Source organism: Cariama cristata, unplaced genomic scaffold (assembly GCF_000690535.1).
Source record: "Cariama cristata isolate BGI_N322 unplaced genomic scaffold, ASM69053v1 scaffold15552, whole genome shotgun sequence".
Taxonomy (NCBI): Eukaryota; Metazoa; Chordata; class Aves; order Cariamiformes; family Cariamidae; genus Cariama; species Cariama cristata.
Genome location: NW_009605721.1, coordinates 71,948 through 95,221, shown reverse-complemented (window position 1 = coordinate 95,221; position 23,274 = coordinate 71,948). Strand labels below are relative to the sequence as shown.

Below are 23,274 nucleotides of genomic sequence, written 5' to 3'. Positions count from 1 at the left end.
ACACACTCGTCACCTTTAAGGTTCTTGCAGAAGGTATCCAGGGAGGGATCAGTCTGTACATCTGTATATCGATGTGTATAAATACATCATGGGAGGGAGTAAAGAAGATGAAGCCAGAGTCTGCTTTGAAAGGACAAGAAGTACTGGACTCAAATTGTAACACAGGAAAACCTATTTAAATGTTAAAAAGAACAACAGTTCTTTGGTTTATTCTGAGGGTGGTCAGACACAGGTTGTTGAGAGAGGTTGTGTAGTCTCCATCTTTGGAGATATTCAAAACTTGACTGGACATGGTCCCGAGCAACCTGCTATTGGTAACCCTGCCTTGAGCAGGGGGTTTGGACTAGACAAACTCCTGAAGTACCTTCCCACTTCATCATTCTGTGATTCTGTGAGTTTCAGCTATGCTGAAATGCTGTACTTCTTATTTCCTTGACCCTGACCCTTATCTTTGTAGATTATTGATTGCCAAATTAAGAAAACAGATCATTTCAATATCAATTATCCCTATTATCAAAAGTGGTATTCAGCAACATTGCCTCTTAAGCTCAATTTTGTGGCACAATTTGGTATGGGCAGAGAGTTGGATAGGAGTGTAATCATTAGTGATTCATTTATACCATTTATATGACATGTTCTGAAAATGCTGTGAAAGATAGGCAGAGATTACATCAAATTGTTCTTACCTACCTCAGGGCTGTTCTAACTAAGGATAAAAAATAAAACCCAGGCTGAAAGTAGAAACAGATAGATATCTGAAGTAAATGATGATATAACCTGTTGCTCTTTTAGCTGCAAGGTTATCCCAGTGCCTATAAACATTCCTCAGAGATCCACGGTGTCTGTGTTTAAAAGCCATCAAGTGTTTCTAATTTAAAGACTTCTTAAAGCTATTCCCTACTCCTGACATCATCAAAGAACAAGCCTTTAATCTTGTCAGAACTTTATGACTAAATAAAAATTCTTAACTGAAATTTTTAAAGGATTTGATTGTGGTGAGGTAGTTTCATCCAGAGGGCTGCTAACAGTCAGGGAATTTGGCCTTTAGTTTGAAGACAAAAGACAAATGGCTATAAAACTTTTTTTCTTAGTCCTGTAACACAAACAACAACAACAAAATCCTATTAAAATAAATCAAGTGTTAAAATAATAACTGGAAAATTCTTTATGTTTTTTACAGTGTTTTGTTATGCAAGAAGCTGAATTCCAACTATACTAAATGGAAAAACCTTTATGCATCTGAATTTTCTGAGTACCACCAGATGAGATTGATACTTCTAGCCTACATGATCAGCATCAATAAAGCAGCAAATGCTCTTTTATATATAAGTGGTCACTTAAATGTATGGGGTACTAGGCCAAATATGATCTGAGAATTAAATGAAATCTGGAGAGCAGAACCAGTACAGGATCCAAATTTATAATCAGCTTCTATTAAAATCAAAACAGACCCTTTATTTCTTTTGTACACATGTCTATCAGTGCCAAATCCAGCCTGGGAATAAGGGACACACAGACCATTTTTCAGATTCCTAAACAAGATCAAACTGATCTCAGAAGTGATGCAGTGGCAGATAGGTGACGTTTTTCACAAATCATGGGCTGTTGTGGTTGCCTGAAATTTCTGACATGCCAAAAGGGAACAAAGTAAAGGGGTTCAGTTTTCACTGGATGGATGCTCAGGGTTTTATCGCAGATTCCTTTGAAATGCTGAGTCCAAAACCAGAGAGGGCCAATGTGTCTTAGAAACTGTACGCCAAGTTGGCTGCACTAATACATTGTACATGCCTGAGCATTTTCTCCTCCACCAAGGTCAAGAGCCACGAGACAGCCCACATCCCTACTGTTTATCTCTTACTCTCTGAGACAAGGTGACCACATGCAAACTAACCCCTAGGAATGGCAGCTGGCCTCTGCCAGCTCCTGGTTCATGCCCAACAATGACCTGAGAGAATGACGCTTGGCCTAGGCCAAAACTAAGCAGAGACCAAGCTGACAATTTAGCAATATGGTGACTAGATTTCAAGGCCTGGGAACACTCCTCGACAGTATTTTCCCTAATACAGATGCAGCCTCTATATCCCTTTTAAGAGTAAAGCCTCATCATTTGATAGCCAGTAAGTTACAAACATAGAATTAAAATTGTCTCTCCCTGCTTAGCACATGCTTAATGTTGCAGGAATGGGACTTGAGACGCAAAGGGTAGATTACACAGAAACAGAACAGTGATTTAGGCATTATAATTTTGAAGTTATAAAGAAGAATGCATATGAATACATAACTTGGAAATGGAAGACAATATTAACAAGAGAATTCAAATAAAATATTTCACTCTGGATCTTCCGTGAAAACTACAGCAAATGTCATTTTGAAGAACCCTAACAGACCTCCTAGATCTGTACTTGCACATAAAGGGCAATTTCAGTGCATGGTTACCCCAGAGCACGACTATCTTTTCTAAATATTGTTCCTTTATCATTATGGGTTTCTACTGCTAGCTTAACATCCCTTTGCTTTACCATTTGGTGGATGATTTGAACTAACAGAAGGAAACAAGAAACATAACCCAGAAATGTGTGCTTTGCTCAATTATAGACAAAGATGTTAAACCATAATAATGTTCCCCGCCAATATAATGAAAAACAGTGAGATGTTCACATCCTAAAAAAACAGCTGCACATACAGGTGTTTGCACCAGATGCTTCCCTAAGCATAATGTGATAAAAGTGATTATTCCTCACTCAACAGAGAACAATCCCTAAGCAGGGTATTTAAAGGAGGATGATAGTGCAAGTAATTAGGAGCCCCATGCCTTACGCACAAAGCAATGTTTAAGACAGTGAAGCTGAGAACCATCTGTCCTTTAAACATGGGCCTATGTTTTTATTTGTGATTTCATCATAATGAGGGGCAGTTTTCAGTCTGATTTTTCAGATGAGATCCTACTCAGTCAGAAATTATTACGGATTAAATTACTTATCCCTGGTTTTAATAGCTGGTACCTTGCCCTGTGCATCTGACCAGAACATGGGCACCAGAATCTAATACCTGACTGATGGACATTTCTATGAGGAGTGAAGGAATACCCTGGTCTTGCCCCGAAGTATGTATACAGTGTCTTTTCCTACCTTTGGACTTCCTGTCATGGTAGCTCCTGCCTCGATAATGGTGGCCGTTGTCCGTGTACAAATTCTCGAGATCTTCTTGCCAGGAGTCCGGGTTAAAGTGTTTGAGCAGATCCTCTACTGTGTCAAACGCAGCAATAGTCTGATCCAGTGCTTCTGCGGTGAGCGTAGGGTCAGTCACTGATGGAGAGGGATAGGATACCCCCTAAGAGTGACATACATCTCAGTGTACTTTGAATAAATTACAGCACCAGTTAAAACAATTGAAAACAGTTACTAAGAAACTTGTCTCATTATTATTGACTGAAACAGCTACTTTGGGTCATCTTTTGAAGTCCTTAGCTGGGCCAGGCTTTGTTACGTCTGTGCTTTCTTTTTGCAAGGAGAAGATACACCAAGGAACTCTCAAGCAGCTCCCGGAGGAGATGCAGGGAGTGGAAGCATTGCCACCACTGGACCGTCAACATGCACAGCCACTCCTCAAAGGGGACAATGGTTTGCACCTATACAAAGATGTAATGGAAATATCTTTTGAAACCACTGTGATGGCCATGACCACAGAATGGAGGTGCTTCGTAGTGCTGGGGTGGTGCCTGCACAGCTCCACCAGGTCTGTTGTTAAATCCACAATAGGCAGATCAGAAACAACAGCAGAGAAAGACAAAGGCAACAAGTGCACTAGACTGTCCTTTTTTCCCTGGTCAGTTTGGAAAACAAATTTGGCTTGGTTAAAGATTTGAAAAGATGGCCCTTTATTCCCAAGAATTAAATGTATTATGAAACACCAATGAATGCCAACTCTCCAAACCTTTTACCAAAAATACAAGTTACTAAGCAAACGAGAAAAAACAAGGTATTCATATTGCAGCAATATAACAATGAACATTGGGATTACCAACATAGTGATATCCTCGCAATTATATCATAATGCCAAATGGAATATTATTTGCCACCAGGAAGGGCCAAGTACCATTCTCTGAGCGTATTTGGTTCCCAACGAACTTGCGGCACGACTTGACTTTGACAGAAAGATTCCAACAATTTCATTTTTACTGGAGAGGATTTTCAACATTTTTAATAATTGTTATTGAGAATCACAATATTCACTACCCTGATATCACTTTTTCCCTTGTCCAAGCACAAAGTCTAATAGTATGTGTAAAATATGTGCAAGAAAAACTATTAATGCAGATACTACTTTCTGAAGGACCACAATCAAAATACCTCATTTTATCCAACAAGAAGCATAATACACCACAAGAGTTGTTTGGATTTTGGTCTTATAAGCTAAAACATTGGGGGAAAAACCCTAGAAACCCTCTTCTCTCACGAAAACCCAGCTCTGAAGTAACGTAGCAGAAATATGCCATTTAGAATTAATGACTCCCCAAAATAATTTTTTTGCCTCATCTCCCAAGTAAATGCATATGTTAAACTATTAATTTTTCTGATTAACTTCACTCAGTTGGGTAGTAATGGAAAGGTCAACTCATTTGAGTACAGTTACGCACTTGTTTGCAGGATTGTGTCCTTCAATGCTTACTAAAATAATTTTAAAGTATATTTGTCTTTTAAAATAAAAAAAATTGTCTTTAACGGTTAAGTTATATCACAAAAGTAACAATCCTTGATATTTTACTGCATATGTTTGCTGAAATTACGGACAGTCCAAATTATTAAAAACAAGAAAGAGAAGACAAAGAAGACATTAGAATAGCATGGTCAAGAAAGCATAGCTGCGCTTCACTGCTTATCACCCGCAGCACAAGAAGTTTCACAGGTCCCACTTGTGACTGCAATGCCTCTACAATGCAGTGCTGAATAAGACACAGTGTAGATGGCTGTAAAAATTCATGATGCACTAAAAGGGAAGGTATACCTCAAAGCATCTCTCCTGACTTCTAAGTGGCTTGGAATAGAGACCATCAGAGAGACGAGAGCCCCAGGAGTTGAAAAACTCATGCCAGCAAAGTGAACACAGGGTTGTTATCTAAAACAATGCTGCAGGAGAGACTGTGTTGGGGGTGGGCATCACAGTCTTTGAGGTTACAAAAGAAAAATGTACCCAAATGCTACTTGCTTAGTGAGGAGAGCTCAGTGGAGCTCAAGGCTCATCTGTGACTGCAGCCCAACAGGGAAACGTCAGTCCCTGACTACCTTTCAAAAGTGATGGAGATGGTGCAAGGATGCTGAAGAAACAGCAGCATAAAAATCAGACCGTAGGTGTGTGGCTTAGATGATGCAAGTTTTTTTTTCACATGTTCAACTGTGCATTTCATTACAGAACTGCAGGTCAGGCTGTGAATTTGCAGGGCATTTCATACAGGCAGCACGGATTCCCCATTTTCTTTTAATATAAAAGCTCCTACGCAGGAGATTTGTGCAACCTCATTCACACACAGAAGAAAGCTTAACTTTTTCTCAGTGACAGCCAAGTCAAGAGGAATTATTTCAACAGCTCAGATAACCTACTGGCAGCGACATCATGTGACAGGCCCAAAAGCAACTTCAAAGCTGCCAACCCAACTGCCTCTCTTTTGTCCTGCCAAGAACGAGGTGTTAGCTTTAGAAGAGCTTGTGCTCATCATAATCTGGCTTCTGAGATCGCATCCAAAGGGAGGGCAAGAGGAAGAGTGAAATGCAAGAAGCAATGAAGAACAAAGATCTTCCACATTATGTAGCTCTTCTACATTTTGTAAAAGCACTGAATGCATATTTAATTTCATGGGACACAAAGGTATCTTTTTTTGTCAGTGCTCTTACCCTTAATTTCTGTTTCCCTATTCTTTTCTATTTTCTATCTGTATTATGAAGCTGACAGGCAGTTTAATGTGCTGATGCACAGTTGTTTGTTGGTCATAACACTACTTCACAAATAATGGAAACTGATTTAATAACGAGTGAATTTTGTTTCCTTTTTTACTGGGTTTGCCATGCTGAGTTAAGGGCAAAAGTATTGGTTTTAGCTTTCTGAGAAACAAAAAAAAACCAAACAAAATATGACTGTAGTACAATCTTAGACAAGGAAGAAAGAACTAAAATTTTCAGTCTGAGAGCTGTAATGTACCCAGATCCTAAAATGAGTCTTTGAGTTGCCTGTGGGTTTGAGGAGCAAAACTTAAGATGTGCCATGCTGACTGAGTATCAGCAGAAGAGTATGTCATCTTGTTGGCTACTGAGAGGTCTGAGTTTGTCTTTCTGCCCCTCAGAACCATAGTAGAATTCCTGAACCTGTCTCTCCTGAAGAATTTGGATGTCCTCAAACTTTTCCCTCAGTTCCTTCGGGACAAATTACTCAACCTCTCTACCTTATTTTCCCTGAGGATAAGAAAGGGCTGGGTGCAATGCATGCCCAGTTGAAGAAGGTATGTTATATTAAATAGGGGATGGCATGGGAAAACCAATGAACCCAGGGTTTTGCTTCTGGTTTATCTGTAGAGTTCCATGTGACCTTGGGCATCAGCTTGCTACCTACAGTATCTGTACCAAACTTCCCTATCTGTTACACTTTAACAACAACTTTTCAGAAACAAACATATGTGAAAGATAAATGAACTTTTTTTTTTCAAGATGAAAAGAATACTGGATTATTGTTTGGCATATTGTGCACCTTATGATGTCGAGGATAACTAACATGGCATTTACCATACACTTGATCTCATTTTCATGGTTACCTGATGAGGGAGCCCTAGGCTTACATTTTCAAACATCAGCCTACCATATTTTTAAACAAAATATTCTAACACACAGATTTTTTTTCCAACCCCATATTAGAATGAAAAATGAGTTTATGTCTTTCAGTAAAACAGTATTTTAGCATCTCCCGCTTGGCACATCCAGTAGATCCCAGCCCTGCTAACATTACCACTCAGGACTTTCAGCACAATTAGTTCAAGGCTATCAACGCATTGTATCATGAAGGGCAAATGTCATTTGCAAACTCAAGGGTAAACATGAGTGCAATTGGCTTAATCTCTTCTAATTTTGGCAATACAGAATTTTCTCTCTACTCACTGCCTGGCTTGGACACTAATCATTAGAATTTACCCATATTTTATTTACTGCTCCTCCACTGGCAACTCCTGGCAGCTACTGTAACAAAGGTGCCGTCACTAAATCCTCTTCCATGACTGCTCCAAACATTGGTCTTAAGTCTGCTTTGAGCACTTATCCTCACCTCACGTGTTTTAAGAGTTTACAAGAGCTGCGACATAGTGCTGAGCAGCCAGCAAAGCCCACAGAAGAGGTCTGCTCATATTATGAATTCTGATGCTACATTGCCATTCCCCAGCATTTAACTTGGGAAAAGAAAGAGCAGACAGATTTTTGGCCAATGACACAAAGCAAATGTAATTAAGAGAAAAATAAAATTTTACACTGGAATACTTGTTTTCTGTCTTTATTTTTTTTCCCCAAGTCACATTTCACTGCCGAATATGGAGACTTCAGATATAATTTTTTATTACAAAAAAAATCTCAGTATTGACAATGAAAAGCTAGACTCATTTTCCTGCCAGCCTCTTTTAAGTGTAGTCTTCTATTTAAGTCAATACATTTTACAATTGAAAATTGTAAGGAGTTGCTATCTTGTTTTTTCATCTTGGCAGGATGAGTTTGAAAGCAAGAAATATTTTGCAATGGCCATCTCACGTGGTTACAACAGCTGACGGCATATCCTGAGTTTTTTCTCCTTAAAAACACACTGGTTGACTCCAGTATGAGTTGGATAAACACTTGTTTCATCCTCTGCCAAAGGTGAATACATGGTTCCTGTGTGCAGGTGCCATTTTAGTGAGTTGGATTCAAGCCATCCTATCAATCCATCCATGGGCAAAATAGTAACAAATTACTTACTGAGACAGAGCTTGTGACTGACTCCCAGTTGGTTTCTGAGGCTGCATGCTGGAAATCATCCTAAGGGGAAAAACCCACAGGAAAAATCACCATTAAGGCAATGTCCTAAATTAACTGCAGAATCTAAAAAATGTCTCAGCATTAAACTTCCGTCACCTCTTTCAACTCTCTTTAATGCAAGATGCCCTTGCCATGTGTTATTCCTAAATAATGCTACTTCCATTCAGTTTTCTCCCTTTTCATTGTTTATAAACTACGTCCTTGTGAGCTTGCTGGGGCAAGAATAGGTGGTATTATTATCATTACTATTATTTGTAATATGATATACGCTGCTTTGCATGGCAGGACCTGATCTGGTCAAGGCCATTACATTTATCTTCCAACATAAATATTAAACACCACTTCTGTATGTCTACAACCAGAGTACTAATGCTGTTCCCCAAACTGATCTGTTCTGGAAAGAATGTGGACATGCTAATACCCTGGTACTACTTAGCCAAGGTGAGAAGCCGGCTAATCTAATCTATTTGAAATGTAGTCCTAACATGACTGTACTGCTTTTGGTGCTGGTGCTGAACAGGACTTGCTCGTCTGTGCAGAGCACTGAATGGCACTATGTCCTTTACATCAAAAAACACAGCCACAGTACATTCACATTAGAAGTGTCATCACACAAAATCTCTGGGCTTTTATGATTAATTTGACCCCAAGGCTGGGATTCATCTCATCTACCTTTGGACATCTACAAAGCAAACATCTAAGCTGGTCACTCTTGTTTCTATTTGCAGTCAACTAAAACTAGCATTTTTAGGGTGCAAATCTTCTGATCTATTTTAGAAGCTTAATTTGGGATGACATGCATCCTAAAAATGCTTTTTTCTCTCCATTGTCTACAAAGGGAGCCTGGGAAGACTAGCTTAGATACAGATGCCAAAATTATAGATAGTGACATGTGGTCATCTGAATCCCAATCCACTTGTCTGACCAGTGATGGGTAATCATTACTTAAATAATGAAGAAGTCATTTCTGTAATCTTCTGGCAGTTTTACTCATTTCCAACTGGAATAATTAAACCATGAAAAATGGAAAAAAGGCAGCATTACAGAATGGTTATTAAACACACACATGCAGTGAATAGCTAACGATCGGCATGAATAGGCAGGTAAGGAAAGTGGACTGAAGTGACAGCATACCAAGATTTTAATTTCTAATAACAGAATTTATAATGAAAGTATATAAGAAGATGGATCAATGCCTGGGCTCACCATTTTACACTGACTCAGTATATGTTATGCATTTTTTAAGTTGGTAATTGAAAGACAAAATGGAACTGTAGCTGCTTAGCTGATGCTCTCTAGACTCAATGCTGCATTGGACCATACATAAATGCATATATTCAACTATTTCTTAGGAATGGAAAAGAGAAAATTGATCACATAATCTGCTAACTAATCAATAAAATTCTCCTTTAACCAAAAAAGAACAGAGCTGCTTTCAGATCCAGACTCAATACACATGGTATTTTAATGTTTTTCATTCGCTATAGAAAAATACTTAAATGTCTCAAAAGTCACAGGATTATTTATTCAATATTATTATTGTTTCTTCTTCCTTAAAATGTTCCTTGCTTTCAAATTTGAGGCAGCAAAACTGTAGTGATTTCTTCAGTACTTAAGATTAGTAGAAGTTAAAAAACCCCACCACACTATAGTGCCACTAAGAGAGCACTGAAACTGCAGGCCTATTAAAATGTAAATAATTAAAGTGGTCATTTTCTTTTAGGAATACAGAAGTAAAACATTATTGGTGAAATTTTTATTGCAGATTTTTTTTATAAACAGTAAAGAGATCTGCAAATGCTATGATCAGGACATAATTAATTCAGGAGCAGTGGGCTACCTTGGCTGCATTCTCTACACATTTGGTTGCCCAGTTCTTGACAAGCTGCGATTTAAAGTACATAAAAATGGATTTGAAAAGCTCATGGATTCTCTGGTAATGGTTGCCAGTTGCAAAACTTGGAAATCAATTCCTCTCTGTCATTAGCTTCCATTTAGCACTTCCAGAAAAAAGTGGCATTGAGTTCTGAGGCATTATTTTAAAATAGGAACAATCTGCCTCATTGAACGTCTGGAGAAGGCCGCAGACAAGGAATAATTTTGTGTTTGAAGTGATGGTCCCCTTGTGTTATCTAATTGTAGATATCGAAACTGTTTCTTTAGTCTATGAATCTTTGAGATGGCTGATGCCAGGGAACCCCTCCAAAACCCTGAGATAGACATGTGTACCACCTGCTTCTTGGATCTCAAACCTGATGACTATACATTTTGACTCTGTGATTATATTTCATCTGCATAAACTATTCACAACTATATGGCTTTGTTCCACCATCACTCAAGGCAGCTGCAGTCATTCTTGGCTTCTCGGAGCTTTCAACCTCTACAGTTTGAAGATCATTATTATCTATGGCTTCTGCTTGCAGCTATTTAAAGTAATAATATCAAAGTGGTTCTCATCATTACAAAACCCTCTCCTCCTTTCTCATCATTGTCCCTAGCAGAACCTGAAGGACAAACCTATTTTCAGTGCTATCTGTTCAATTCATACTAGCTTGTTTATGTGAATTTGCGTATGATCACTTGGCTACTGTTTTCTTCATTACTTAAAATGACATTAAAACTTTCAGTTAAAACGTAAAAAAAATTACATCTTTTTCAACTGAATACTGGAAAAAACAGGGTGGTAATAATTTGGCTACATCACCCTGACAACAGTGTTTTATTTTCGTACGTGTCATGGTAACATAACAATATTACAGGAGACTTCACCAAAGCATTGCAGTAACTGTTCCACAAGCAGCAAAAATACAGGCAAAACAACAGGGCTACCAATCACTTTCTGATAGCAGTTACTTTTATTGAAGAAAAACGACTTCCATACACCTCAACTTCCAAAATTACACCTCAGCAAGACAAATCCTGAGTCAGTCCTTAGAGTTAAATATGTATGGACATTGATATATTGTTCTTGGCTCTGTTTCAGACAAAGATAAGCTACTCTTTCCTTCACAGACTGACTTTGTCTATAGCCTGTCTCCCACCACTGATCTCCAATAAGTGACAAGGAATCATGGGGAATACTCTGTTTCACCTAGGGCTTTCACGAGTAGAGATCATGAGGTAAAATCAAGGATATTGAGGCTATCAAGGATATATGAGGCTGCAGAGCCAGACAGCACCGCTTGCTGAGGAAGATGGTTTGCAGGCCAGGGGTCCATGACCTGCAGCAGCACAGGCTCTGCCAGACTCAAGCCATGGGGTTTGGCAGGGTCAGTAGGAACAGGGTGGCATCAGGAAGACACCAGGAATGAGGCTGGAAAGCTCCCCAGTTTGAGAAGCATGTTGTCCATGACTCATTTTGCTGTACCACAAATATGGCAAAACATGTGAGTCCTCCCAGCCATGCCGCATTACTGTCTGGTCCTCAAATTAAAAGCAAGAAGCACTTTCTAACATTTCTGGGATTCCTCATTTTTTACATACTTTAGCCCTGTAGGCCAGTCTTTTGTCATCTTGGTGCTTGACATCTATGAGGCATGATGCCTGGTATAGGCAATAAATGCCACAGGATGGAGATAACACACCGGCAGCTCTCTCCAGTGAAAAGAAGCAACCCTCTATCTCTATAAGCTCCTCTCTAAACTCCTTCTCTTAATCGGTAGGTCTCTGGGGTGATTGGATTAGGTTTGGTAAAAGATTATTTATCTGCCAAAATAACTATAAACTATGGCTAATAAAAACTGAGGTGATGCTCTCTGCTTCAGGGAGTGGGAAAGGTTCACAAAAGAGTTGTGGTTAAGAAGAGCCCAGACAGCATCCTAGACTGATGCTTAGGGTCAACTGGTTTAATAAGGTCCTCTCCCGAAGGAGCAACCTTCTATATGGTGACCTTGTCATGGGAGCGGCAGAGAAGTGAGAGGGGAGAGGTGAAAATGCAGGCATGTTCTTGGGGCAGGTAAACGTGAGAAAGAGGAAGAAAGAAATAAACTAAGGAAAAATTAATACAGAGAAGTTGGAAGTGTTGGGCTCTGTCTGTGGTCCCCTCATCTGTGGTATTTAGAAGCCATAGCTATAAACTATATAAAAGAGAAGAAATTTCTAGAAATTTGCACAAGAACAGGGCTAAGAGATGTACTGAGGCACAACGCAGATTCTGCAAAACCAAATCAGAGGTCAAATGAAGCATGTTCAAAGAGGTACAGAAACAAAAAGAAGGTGGGATCTCTCACTGGAAGGTAAAAATTAGGGACTAGGATAGTGGAAGGTCAGTAAGGAAAACCTAGGGCAAATTACATCTTGAAGAAAAAGAGACAAACTTATGGTAACGTTTAAATTAATAAAAGGAAACTCAGTGATAGCTATTTTTTAACAATAGTCAACATGCATCTGCTGCATTCAGAGCTGTTTGCAGACAGGTAGCTGATAAGCAGATAAACCTGTACTTGTAGTTAGTAATAATAAATTATAACAATCTGGAAATAAGGTCTTTCTTTTTTTCTCTGTCACAAGAAAGAGTACCAATATTTTCTCTGATCATTGAATGGATGGATATCACATTTCATATACAAAGCGACAGGTATTTCAGGCAAATAAACCCCAAGCCCAGAACACACTGTGTAACAACAACAGGGTTAGGTAAGTAAGAGGCAAAAGAAAAGTCATAGTTCCATTCAAAAAAATGCTGTGAGAAATACTCAAGTTTGCACACTTCCACTGATAGACTATAATTTCTCATGTAGCACTGTAGTACACTCCAATTTCTATTCTTAAAGATAAATAAAAGCATAGAGATGAACACTTCGAAATATCTTTTTCATTTACTTTCAATCCACCACATTGATAGGTTTCATTTTCATATCAGAATGATATTTATTACCACTTCTCCTAAGTATGCTGAAAGATACCTATTTTCCTAGAACAGGCTACTCACTAGGAAGTCAGAGGCTGCATTTTTCTCACCTACAGTAATGGCCAAATCACTGCTCTGTTCAGTTCTGGTGACCACGCTTTAAAATAAAAGATGCTGAATTGGAAAGCATGCAACAATGATTATTTGTAACCTAGAAATCATGCCTTGCAATGAAACAGTAAATGGAGGCCACTGTCTTTCAAGAAGGTTAGAGGTAACCTTGTGTCTCCAGATAATAACCTGTAGTTACCTACAAGAGGTCGTTACCAATGTCAACAAGCTCTTTTATCTAGCGGTGCAAACATTTAGCAAAATCAGGTGGCTGTAATCTGAAGGCAGTAATATTCAAACTGAAGTACGAGCAGATTTTAGCACTGATGGCAACCATTACTGGAACAGGCAAGAAATGAACAAGTAACTTTGACCATATTGAATTTTCTTTTCTATTTTTTGGCGTAGTCCCATAAAGGCAGGCCATCCATGACACCACTATTTTAAAGTCAATAACAAAAGATCAGACAGCCACCAAACTGTCTGATCCCAAATGTGACAGTATGATTTTGACTCTTTAAAAAAAGACATAAATTGATTTTCTGAAGCCCAGTTACCACTATATATCAGTAGCTACAACCTTATCAGTTATGACTAAGTTAATACTAGTATAAAATAACATATAAAATCACTCTTGATTTGTTCTGCACATCTACTATCTATAACTGAGCGGGAAGCACAAGATACTTACAACTTCAAAAGTTTAAGGCTGTAATAATGATTTAGGTTAACTGTAGTTTGATACATTTATTTATGAGAAGCTGAAGTAAAACTGAAGCAGAGAAATATATTAAATAACAGTTATGTTTGGTCAATACTACTCTTCATCCTCCACCTACTTTTGGAATTAGGCATTGCTGGGTGCATATTATAAGAGTGCCCAAGACATTGACATTTAAACGATCTCTCCAAAAGGTCAGATAATACTTGCTCAAATGAGATGATAGCTATGCCTTCGAAAAATCAGATGTCATCTAACACTACATTGCTGATGAGCAGCTCGCTTGATACACATACCTACAAGAGAGTGCGCAGGGCTTCACTGCCATCCTGTGCAAATTGTGCATTAATTTTTCTATTTATCACAGAGGTCTGTCCTTACACCAACATGTACAAGGGATTTCGTTTGCGAATAGCTACCCTAGTGCACACTGCAGTTAAGCAACTGTAAACAAAATGTAAATCAACTAACATTCATTGTAAATACTCTGCAGTTCCCCCTTTGCCATTTTTACCTCAATGGCAAATTTTACTTCTGCAATTAAATACTGGGACACAGAACTTGAAAGGCTCTTCCAGGTCATCACTTCCAAAACCCTCAGACTGGTTGGCTGTTCCCAAGCTAAATTTATCTTTATTGCACTTATGTAAGTGCCAGCTTTGTCCTTTTCTTCCTCTCCCAAGTTTGCTTCCCGCAGTACTTCTGAAGAGATGTTGTATCTCCTCTCAGCATCCGTTTTATTACACCAAGCAAGCCAAGTTGTCTTGGCCCTCGGTAAGCAATGTCCTCTTTTCCCCTGACTGTCCTGTAGCTGTTCCCTGAACAGAATCCAAGAAAGATTTGGTTGCTCTGTACTATGGGGATCAAAACTATTTAAAGTGTTCCAAAAAAGATGCAATGCTGCCTCATTGGTCCTATGTCTAGTACACCTAGAAATTTTCTTCTCCCCTCTTTCACAGAACCACAGAATGGTTGGGGTTGGAAAGGACCTCTGGAGGTCATCCAGTCCAACCGGTCACCTACAGCAGTTGCACAGGATTGCGTCCAGGCGGGTTTTGAATATCTCCAGAGAAGAAGAATCCACACCCTCTCTGGGCAGCCTGTGCCAGGGCTCTGCCACCCTCAAAGTACAGAAGTTCTTCCTCCTGTTCAGGTGGAACTGCCTGAGTTTCAGTTTGTGCCTGTTGCCCCTTAACCTGTCGCTGGGCACCACTGAAAAGAGTCTGGCCCCATCCTCTTGACACCCGCCCTTAAGGTATTTATAAGCATTGATGAGATCCCCTCCCAGTCTTCTCTTCTCCAGGCTGAACAGACTCAGTTCCCTCAGCCTCTCCTCATCAGGGAGATGCTCCAGTCCCCTCATCATCTTTGTTGCCCTCCACTGGACTCTCTCCAGTAGCTCCTTGTCTTGAACTGGGCAGCCCAGAACAGGACACAGCACTGTGTCCTCATGTGGCATTGTGTCCAGATGTGGCCCTCCCCAGGGCAGAGCAGAGGGGGAGGAGAACCTCCCTTGACCTGCTGGCCACACTCTTCCTCATGCACCCCAAGATACCATTGGCCTTCTTGGCTACCAGGGCACATCGCTGGCTTATGGGCAACTTGTCCCAGGACTCCCAGTTCCTTCTCCACTGGGCTGCTCTCCAGCAGATCAAGCCCGAGCCTGTACTGGTGCATGGGGTTATTCCTCCCTGGGTGCAGGACCCTACACTTGCCCTTGTTGAACTTCATCAGGTTCCTCTCCACCCAGCTCTCTGGTCTATCCAGCTCTCGCTGATACAGCCTTCCGGTGTTACCAGTGTATAGGTGTATACTTTGCTAATCAGTGAGATGCCATTTAACAGCAAATGTTTTGGTTATTAATCTCTACATGAGTGACCTCTTTGCTCTTTTTGGCTGTTGCATTTCACTGCAAATCAATTCTCCAGTGCTCAAGGTCACCCAGTTCTCCTCTCTGATACTCTGATTTTCCCATTCATGAGCAATGCACTTCAGCTGTGTATGTGCTGCAAAAGCCATTAAAATGCTCCTCTGACGGGCTGTGCTCTCATCTCTAAAAAAAACCCTGAAAATAAAACCAATCATAAGACCAACCCTTTAGAAACTCCCATTAGCGAGCTCTCCCTGGCTGGATACTCCCTCCTGCATTACAGCACACTGTCTCCCCTTTGACTGCCTCACAGCTCTTTTATTAATTGCCATCTCCTCCAGCGTAAGTGATTGCTTCCTGCATGGCACTGGGTGAGATGCTCCTCTGAAGTCCAATTAGATTTGCTATACAGCATTTCCTTCCTCTCCAGACTCTCCTGCAGTCTGGCATGAGCTCCTTTGATAAAGAGACGTGGATTTTTTTCTAATTTCCTCTACCTTTAACCACCTTCTCTGCTGCCAAGTGCCCCGTAAGCTTTCTAGGTCAGACTAATGAGGGTGCAGTTGCCCTGGCCACTCTCCTGCCACTGATGTTACAGACTGCCACTGCATTTGCTGTTTCCATGTGAGCCCTGGCTCACCTTATCGCTATCCAGGGATGCCAGCCAGGTGTGTTAAGCTGCTCTCCTTATTACTATTGTATAGAAATGGAGATTTGCTTTCAGCAGTCACTCTTCGTGCCTTATGGTCTGCAGTGCCCATCTCTTGGCTGTGACAGTGGAGGGTGCTGAAAGCAATCAGGCTCCTTGCTCACCTTAGTTCAGTGTCTGAGCACTCCTGGGCCACGGTGCCAGCCCATTTTGCAAAGCTTTCTGGTCTCCCTGTGATGTCCCATGTCGGCTTGGTCAGGGTGGTGGGGAGTGGACATCAAGAGGGGTCCTGGTCAGTGTGATGCTGCACATTGAAGTGGTGTCGGGGAGCTGCCGGGTGGGAAACAGCTTGGCAGGAGTGACCCCAGGAGCCAAAACTCACTCCCAGGTCAGAGTGCAGTGCCCTTGAGAGGACTTTGGTGAACTTGACAGGGTTTTGGAAGCAGCCTCCCAGGCAACAGGTGAATCTGCCCTGAGGAAAACTCAAAAAGCTGACACCTGGCAGTGTCCAGGTGGGTAAAAAAAGTCCTTCAGAGTTAAGAGAAGGCAGAGACAGCTGGTTATTTCAGGTCCTCCTTCTTGGGGTTACTCATACCAAAGGGGGATGTACTGAGAGGCTCAGTACTAGGGGTAGAAGGAAAAATACTAAAGAGAGAAAATCTCCTAGGAGCTAGATATTAATTTTGTGTCTTCTTTCCACTTGGGTTTCCACCTATTTTTTATAGATTTAAGTACGCTCTACAATCCGTGGAAAATAATCATTAACAAATACAGCCTAATTTCATTTAATATTCCAAATTTTCCATTGTTCTACTAGGAGGATCTGCTAAGTGCTCTGACATGCACACACACATTTTCAGATGTGATTTGGGAGAAGCATGGGAGGAATAATAATAATAATAATGAAAAACTCTAATGGAGCTAAGCAAATTTAATTCCAAGGCTGAGGGACACAATGTAAAAAGGTACTAGTAAGGGACATTAGCTGTCCTAGCAGCAATCCCAGCCTATTGATTTTCTGTGAAGGATCCATTTGTTTTTGAGCTCTCTCCCAGAGGATGCTGTTTAATTCTGCAGTAAGCATGCAGCAGGAGCATGTGTTATGTTTCACAGATAACGCAAAGCAAAACAATTTGTTCACCCTCCTGCTTTGACTGGAAGGTATTGCGTTTTCTAGGACAACAAAAAAGGACCGCTATACAAACTTTCTAAGATGCTAACAATAATCATAAAAATAGCAAGAATACATAATCTCTGAAGAATAAAAGAATCATTTTCTCTTAGCTTTCCCAGATTTTTGATGGGATCAAAAGCAGCTGATTTACCACAAACAGCACAGGATACTGCTTACTGGGAATTTATTTTAACTTGAGTTTCATCAAACAGCTGGAGTAAGGAAAAAAAAACTATTTACACTGGACCTCCAGCCCCAGATCTGTTCCTAAAAAATGCCATTGCTATTAAAGCTAAATACAAGTACCTTAGCAACAGTCACACTTCTCATTTCTCTTATGCAATATCAGTTATAAGTCACACTATGAATGAAGACTAAGTAAAAAGTAAACACTTTACATTTGCCACAGTTTTGTAAACAATCTGACTAAACCAGGTAATCAGTTTTGTGATCAGCTTACCAAAAGCCAGCCTGGGAAATCCTTCTAAACACCAAACTGAGACCATGATCCAGGACCAGGAAGGTGTGTACTGGGTCAGAATTAGTGTGTGACACATTTTATTTAAATTCTGACTAAATACAAGCACAATCAAATAGACTAAGGATGGCTGTAAAATTATAATAGGCTAAATATTTTGCAAGCAATGAAAATCAAGAGGAACAGTTTATTTCAGTTTTATACTAATGACCTGGAAAATGTTACAGAAATTGAAGCTGGAAAAAAAAATAAATTAAACTTGGAAAAAAAAAAGAAGTGGTAAACACCATTTAATACAAAGAAATATGATGGGACTACCAGAGGTCAGAAGCAGAGGCAGGAAAGAAAAATAAGCTTTCATGTAGAAGAATGTAAATGGAGAAAAAGGTACAAGCCATAAACTCTATTTGATGGCACACATGGACTCAGAAAGGAACTCGTGCCAAGAGCCTGGGCTGAGCAAGGAAGAAAAACATGAAAATAATCTGCAATGTGACATGGCAGCACAGCATGCAGGGTGACTTATGCCTGCACACACACAGATCTGCCCCGGGCTGCGGGGAGATGCTCTCCTCATACCCAGGGGATACCACACCACCAGAAACCACCAAGGGGACAGCACACCACCACAAACCACCACCACCCAAGGGACCATGGGCAGAGGTGGGGCCTCTCCTCACTGGTGGGGGTGTATGAACATCTATTTGTCTTCACCACCTCCTCACGGGTGCCAGACAGGGTCATGTTCAGAAGACAGCAAGGTGTGTGGGTGTAAGCAACTTCTCTGGAAACTGCAGATGGTTATTGTTCAGACAACAGGCACAACCAGTTAGTTTTAATGTACTCCAGTGTGACACCAGTATCAATAACAATTGCAGGAGGCAGCTTCATACCCCACCTATAAAGACGACAAGATGGCACCAAACTCATGTCATCCTGGCCTTGCAGTGGTGGTCTGAGCAGGCCAGGTTTTAGGCTGTCCACCTCCATCAGCAATGCAAGCTTACGGGGAGAAAACATGTGGAGAGTGCTCTTGCACCCTCTGGCACAAACATTTTGCTCTGTGGTTCAAAAGTCCTGAGTTTTTCCTGAACATCAGACAGCATTTCTAATGTACCAAACCTTCAGTCTGTTGAGTTTTTGCTGCTGGTTTTATTACAGCCCTCCTGGCCACCCCGTCCATCTTCGTTCAGGATGACAAACCCTCCTGGACAGCCACCGCAGCACCAGAAGACCTGCAGCTGTGCAATCCTCCAGATTTCAGCTACTGGCATTACAAGTGGTTTCTCTGCTTTTAATCTATTTCTTAATGCACCTGGAAAATGTACCTGAACCAGCACCGAGCTAGCAATGCCAGTGCACAAAGTTGCTGCTAAGGTGGGAAAGCAGAGTGTTTACTCCCACGTATTTCACATGGAGATAAATTACATATATAGGCAGCAGAGTATCCTATTTTCTGCTGCCTTATATTAGCTGCCCTGACTGCTCTTCCCCCCCGCCCCCCGAGCTATAAATAATACCAATTTTTCTGTAGAAACTCATGTGTATGCAGAAAAGGGGTGGAAGGCCTGAATAAGAATATGATCGGTATATCTAGGCTTTTTGCTAACCATGAGCGTAAGATGAGCACATAAGACCTTGTGTTCATCATGCCTGCCTAGACAACAGGCAGTTCAGAGCTAAATCGGACATGTTGTACAACGCACATTTTGAAATAAGGATCTCATTTCCAGTCAGGTGCAAAAGTTTCACCTCATCTGTAAAAACAGCAATTGCTTTTTCTTTAGTTTAGGTATGCATATCTACACAGTACTCTCAATTTCTGTTCTCTTCTAGAGGAAGTAAAGTTTTCAGCAGCCTATTTCCATCACTAGCAGCCTCTTCAGCATGCAACACAAACCATACGGAGCAGTCAGACTACCCGTCCTCACAGTGTCCAGGTTCTTCCAAGAATTTTTTTGTTTCAAGTTTATTGGCCAGACCTTGGTGTGAGATAAATTTTTGTGGCCCAAAGGTGGTAGTTTTATCCTGCCTTAAAGCACTTGAAAAATTAGCCTCGTTCTTTCTAGGCTGTTTTCGCAAGTTTAAGAGTTGGTTTGTTCTTCTTATTTTTTTTCTCAAAGATAAGGTTCTCTTTTAAAATTACCCATAACTCTGCATTGAACCCCAGGGCTCACAGATGCCATTAACTCTGTCACTCACGGTGCTGTCAAGTAGTGATGAGAAAATGCAAGAAAAGACCGACCTCCATGTAAGAACTTTTGGGCTACATCTATATTAGTAAATAAAATGAGATAGTGATTGATTAGATATGGTATGACTCATGTCCTAGGACATAACTATTACCCTGCGAAACAGAGTGGCCATAACAAATTGCATATTGGAAACAGCCCGAGGTCCGTCCTGGCCCCAAACTAGCTGTGCTAAAAATGTGAGAGTGCGAACAACCTTGTGCCTATGCTTTGGCTCACATCCAGCCTGTTTAATAGTCTTTGTTGGCAATTTGGGATACACAGACTTCTTTATTAGAGGATCCGATCCTGCAAGAGCTTCTGTTTATGCTTCATTATATGACTGATGGTTGGACAACAACAGTGCCTAGAATCAAGAACACGCCATGAAACAACACAGTGTCTGATTCCTACAGTCTGAGGGAAACTTTCATGACAGAGTATTTTTTACCACGCATCACCTAAGAAATACATCAGGACACAAATGTTGATTAAAAGGAAGCATTTTTATAGCTGCCAAGATCAGAAGTATTATTAAAAGGCTTTTGCAGCTGAAGAAAAGAAGGGGACCTGGAAAATAAGTTTTGTCTGCCACAAAACATCAAGCTGTACAATTAAAATATTTCTGCAAACAAAAACTATTAAAATGAAAAAAACCCTGTTGTCAAGGGTCACAGAAAATTGGATGTTATTTGATTCTGCTGAAAATGATCTGACAACAAGATACACAAATTCCACAGATCTAAAAATTATTTTTAGCTTCCAGTGCTGCAGATGAGTTGCAAAATCTGACCCTGTGTAGTTACAAGCTCAGACCTTCTCTAATTAAGCACTGACTGGTCATCAAACTGACAATCCAGAAAAACAGAACTGCATTTTTCTTGATATTACAAGAAATAGGAAATGCGATAGATTTTTTTTTTTTTTGGCATGGCATGTATTTTCAAAATCAGTTCAGCATGGAGAGAAATGCGTGGGCTGAAACCCAGACAGAGGGCTGTAGGCAAAGGATTATGGTAACAACCCAGGCACTGGGTTTGAGGAGGTGTTCAGGGCAGTAGCACAAAGCTCAGCACCAGGCAGGGGCTTATTTTATGTAACAGTGTCATTTAGCCAAGTATTTTCTACTAAGATTTATCCTATCAAGTCTAAAGTGACAGGAATCCTGCAACTAATAAAAGATGTTTTGTGAATATGCATGTGTAAGGGGAAAACAGAAACACTCTGTGACATATTTGTCATCTGTGTTTTTATGAAGACATGCATGGACTTTATCAAGTGCTCAGAGCGAAACAGAAGGTTGTAAATTTAAAAGATGTACACATAGAAAATACAAATCAGATTTACACAGTGCCGTGACTGTTTTTGGAAATGTATATAGCATGAAGGTTACTGAAGCAACGTGCTGAGCAAAGAACAGTGCCAACCTGCAAGCACATCAGCTTCTCTGGCATGGAGGAAGGTCCTGCTCTGATGCCCTGTGTCTGGGACTGCAGAGTCAAGACTAAGAATTGTTAAAGTGAAGCGCAGAGATCCCAAAAGCTCCAGTTATGATGCAGCCCAAGGAGGAGGGAAGGGATGAGAATAGCTACCAGCCTTCTTCCACCCACCAAACCAGTTGCAAGTGACTCGGCGTGGTCTGAAGCCAATTTTTGCTGTTCCATCTTCCTGGTTTGGAATCTGGGATTGCTGTTCTCCATTTTCTAATCATACAATTTCTTAAACTAGAGAGGACCTCAGGTAAGCCTAGCAGGCACAGAAAAGGCAAGCACTGAAATAAAAGAGCACAGCAGACGAACCCCTTTGTGCATCAGTCTCAGTCTGGCCCTGCAGCCCATCCCGCTGGCACACTGTCCCGGACTGCAAGCAGGAACAACACAGCGTGCCTCTGTAGCGTCTTTTAGAAGTTAATCCTGTGGCATTTTACAAAGACTCTGTGTGCCGGTTTTTGGGGTTAGAAGACCTGAGGCTGTGAGAAGCTGTCAGGGCAAGCAGTGGTGGAGCCTGGCCCAGAGCCGCGGCTGCGAGGCCAGCACCCTCCCCGAGGCCAAGATGCTGCGTTCAAACCTGCAGGCAAACCAACAGCGGGCACAGCCATCTTCACTGAGGATGTGGAAAAATCACAAATATTATTACAACCCAGCAAGGGGAAAGTTCACCCTGGAGAAATGCAACCTAATGCATTCCTAAATTACATGCTGAGCAGAAGGAGAGACCTAAGAAACTTGGGAGCTCAAAGTCGGACTGAGCTGTCAGAGGAAAACACATTAAAAGACACACTCCCAGTGCCAGGGCAGCCAAGTTGGCCACTGCCATATCGACCTGCCTAAGCCGGGTACCATGGCAGGTGACACTCCACCCATTCTTGGCCATGTTAGGTTTACGGTTGGACTTGATGATCTTAAAGGTCCCTTCCAACCTAAACGATTCTATGATTCTGTAAGACAGCCCTGGTGATGCTTGAACCACCAGATTCAGCTCCCTTCCCTACCAGAGAGACATTGTCAAAAAGCTGGGAAAATCTGGAGGAGTTTGGGAAAGAACATCAAAAACTCCAAGGGGATGGGATAGCCTGAATTTTTGGGAAAGGTTAAAAGCTAAATATGACATCATTGCTTGATTAAGCAATACGCAAAGAAGTGTGAGAGCACTCTGCAAATATCTGAAGGAGATAGACACCCATGACAAAGAGAACAGACTATCATAAATTAGGAAGGAATATAATTGCAGGCAACGGTATCACATTAAAAAAAGAAAATTAAAACCAATTAACAAAGAAAAAAATGTCTTTCCAACAGTGATTTATTAGTCTATAGTTAAATTGCCCGTGAGGTAGGTTCCTATGCTTGTTATATTTAAAAATAATACCAGATGAACAACCAATGAATTTACAATACAGAAAATTCTTGTCCTTAGAGAAAAATGGGCTGAATGACCTCACATCTTTAAATTATCAGATTCTTGGTTTGGCTGCATTATACATTACCGAACAAAAAAAAAGCCTACAACCCCACTAAATTTAGACTCAGAAATGTTAAAACAATCAGCATCATTTGGTTCAGGGCTGTAAGTATTTTCCAGCAGTTACAGCTGTTGCAACAAACAAGGCAAAGATTTATTCTGTAAGCAATTAAACACGCATTATACACAAT

At 40.7% G+C, this 23,274-nt stretch overlaps 1 protein-coding gene across 1 annotated transcript in view; it reads right to left on the bottom strand.

Moving 5' to 3' along the window:
- Window positions 1-3,128: 3,128 nt before the first annotated feature.
- PDGFD (platelet derived growth factor D) overlaps window positions 3,129-23,274 on the bottom strand; it is a gene marked incomplete at its 3' end in the record, with an annotated part of 36,034 nt that continues 15,888 nt past the window's right edge. The window contains exons 5-6 of the mRNA XM_009696094.1: window positions 7,980-8,039; window positions 3,129-3,330 (exon numbers count right to left, since the gene is read on the bottom strand). Coding sequence (XP_009694396.1) covers window positions 3,129-3,330; window positions 7,980-8,039 — 262 coding nt within the window. The remainder of the gene's footprint in view (window positions 3,331-7,979; window positions 8,040-23,274) is intronic.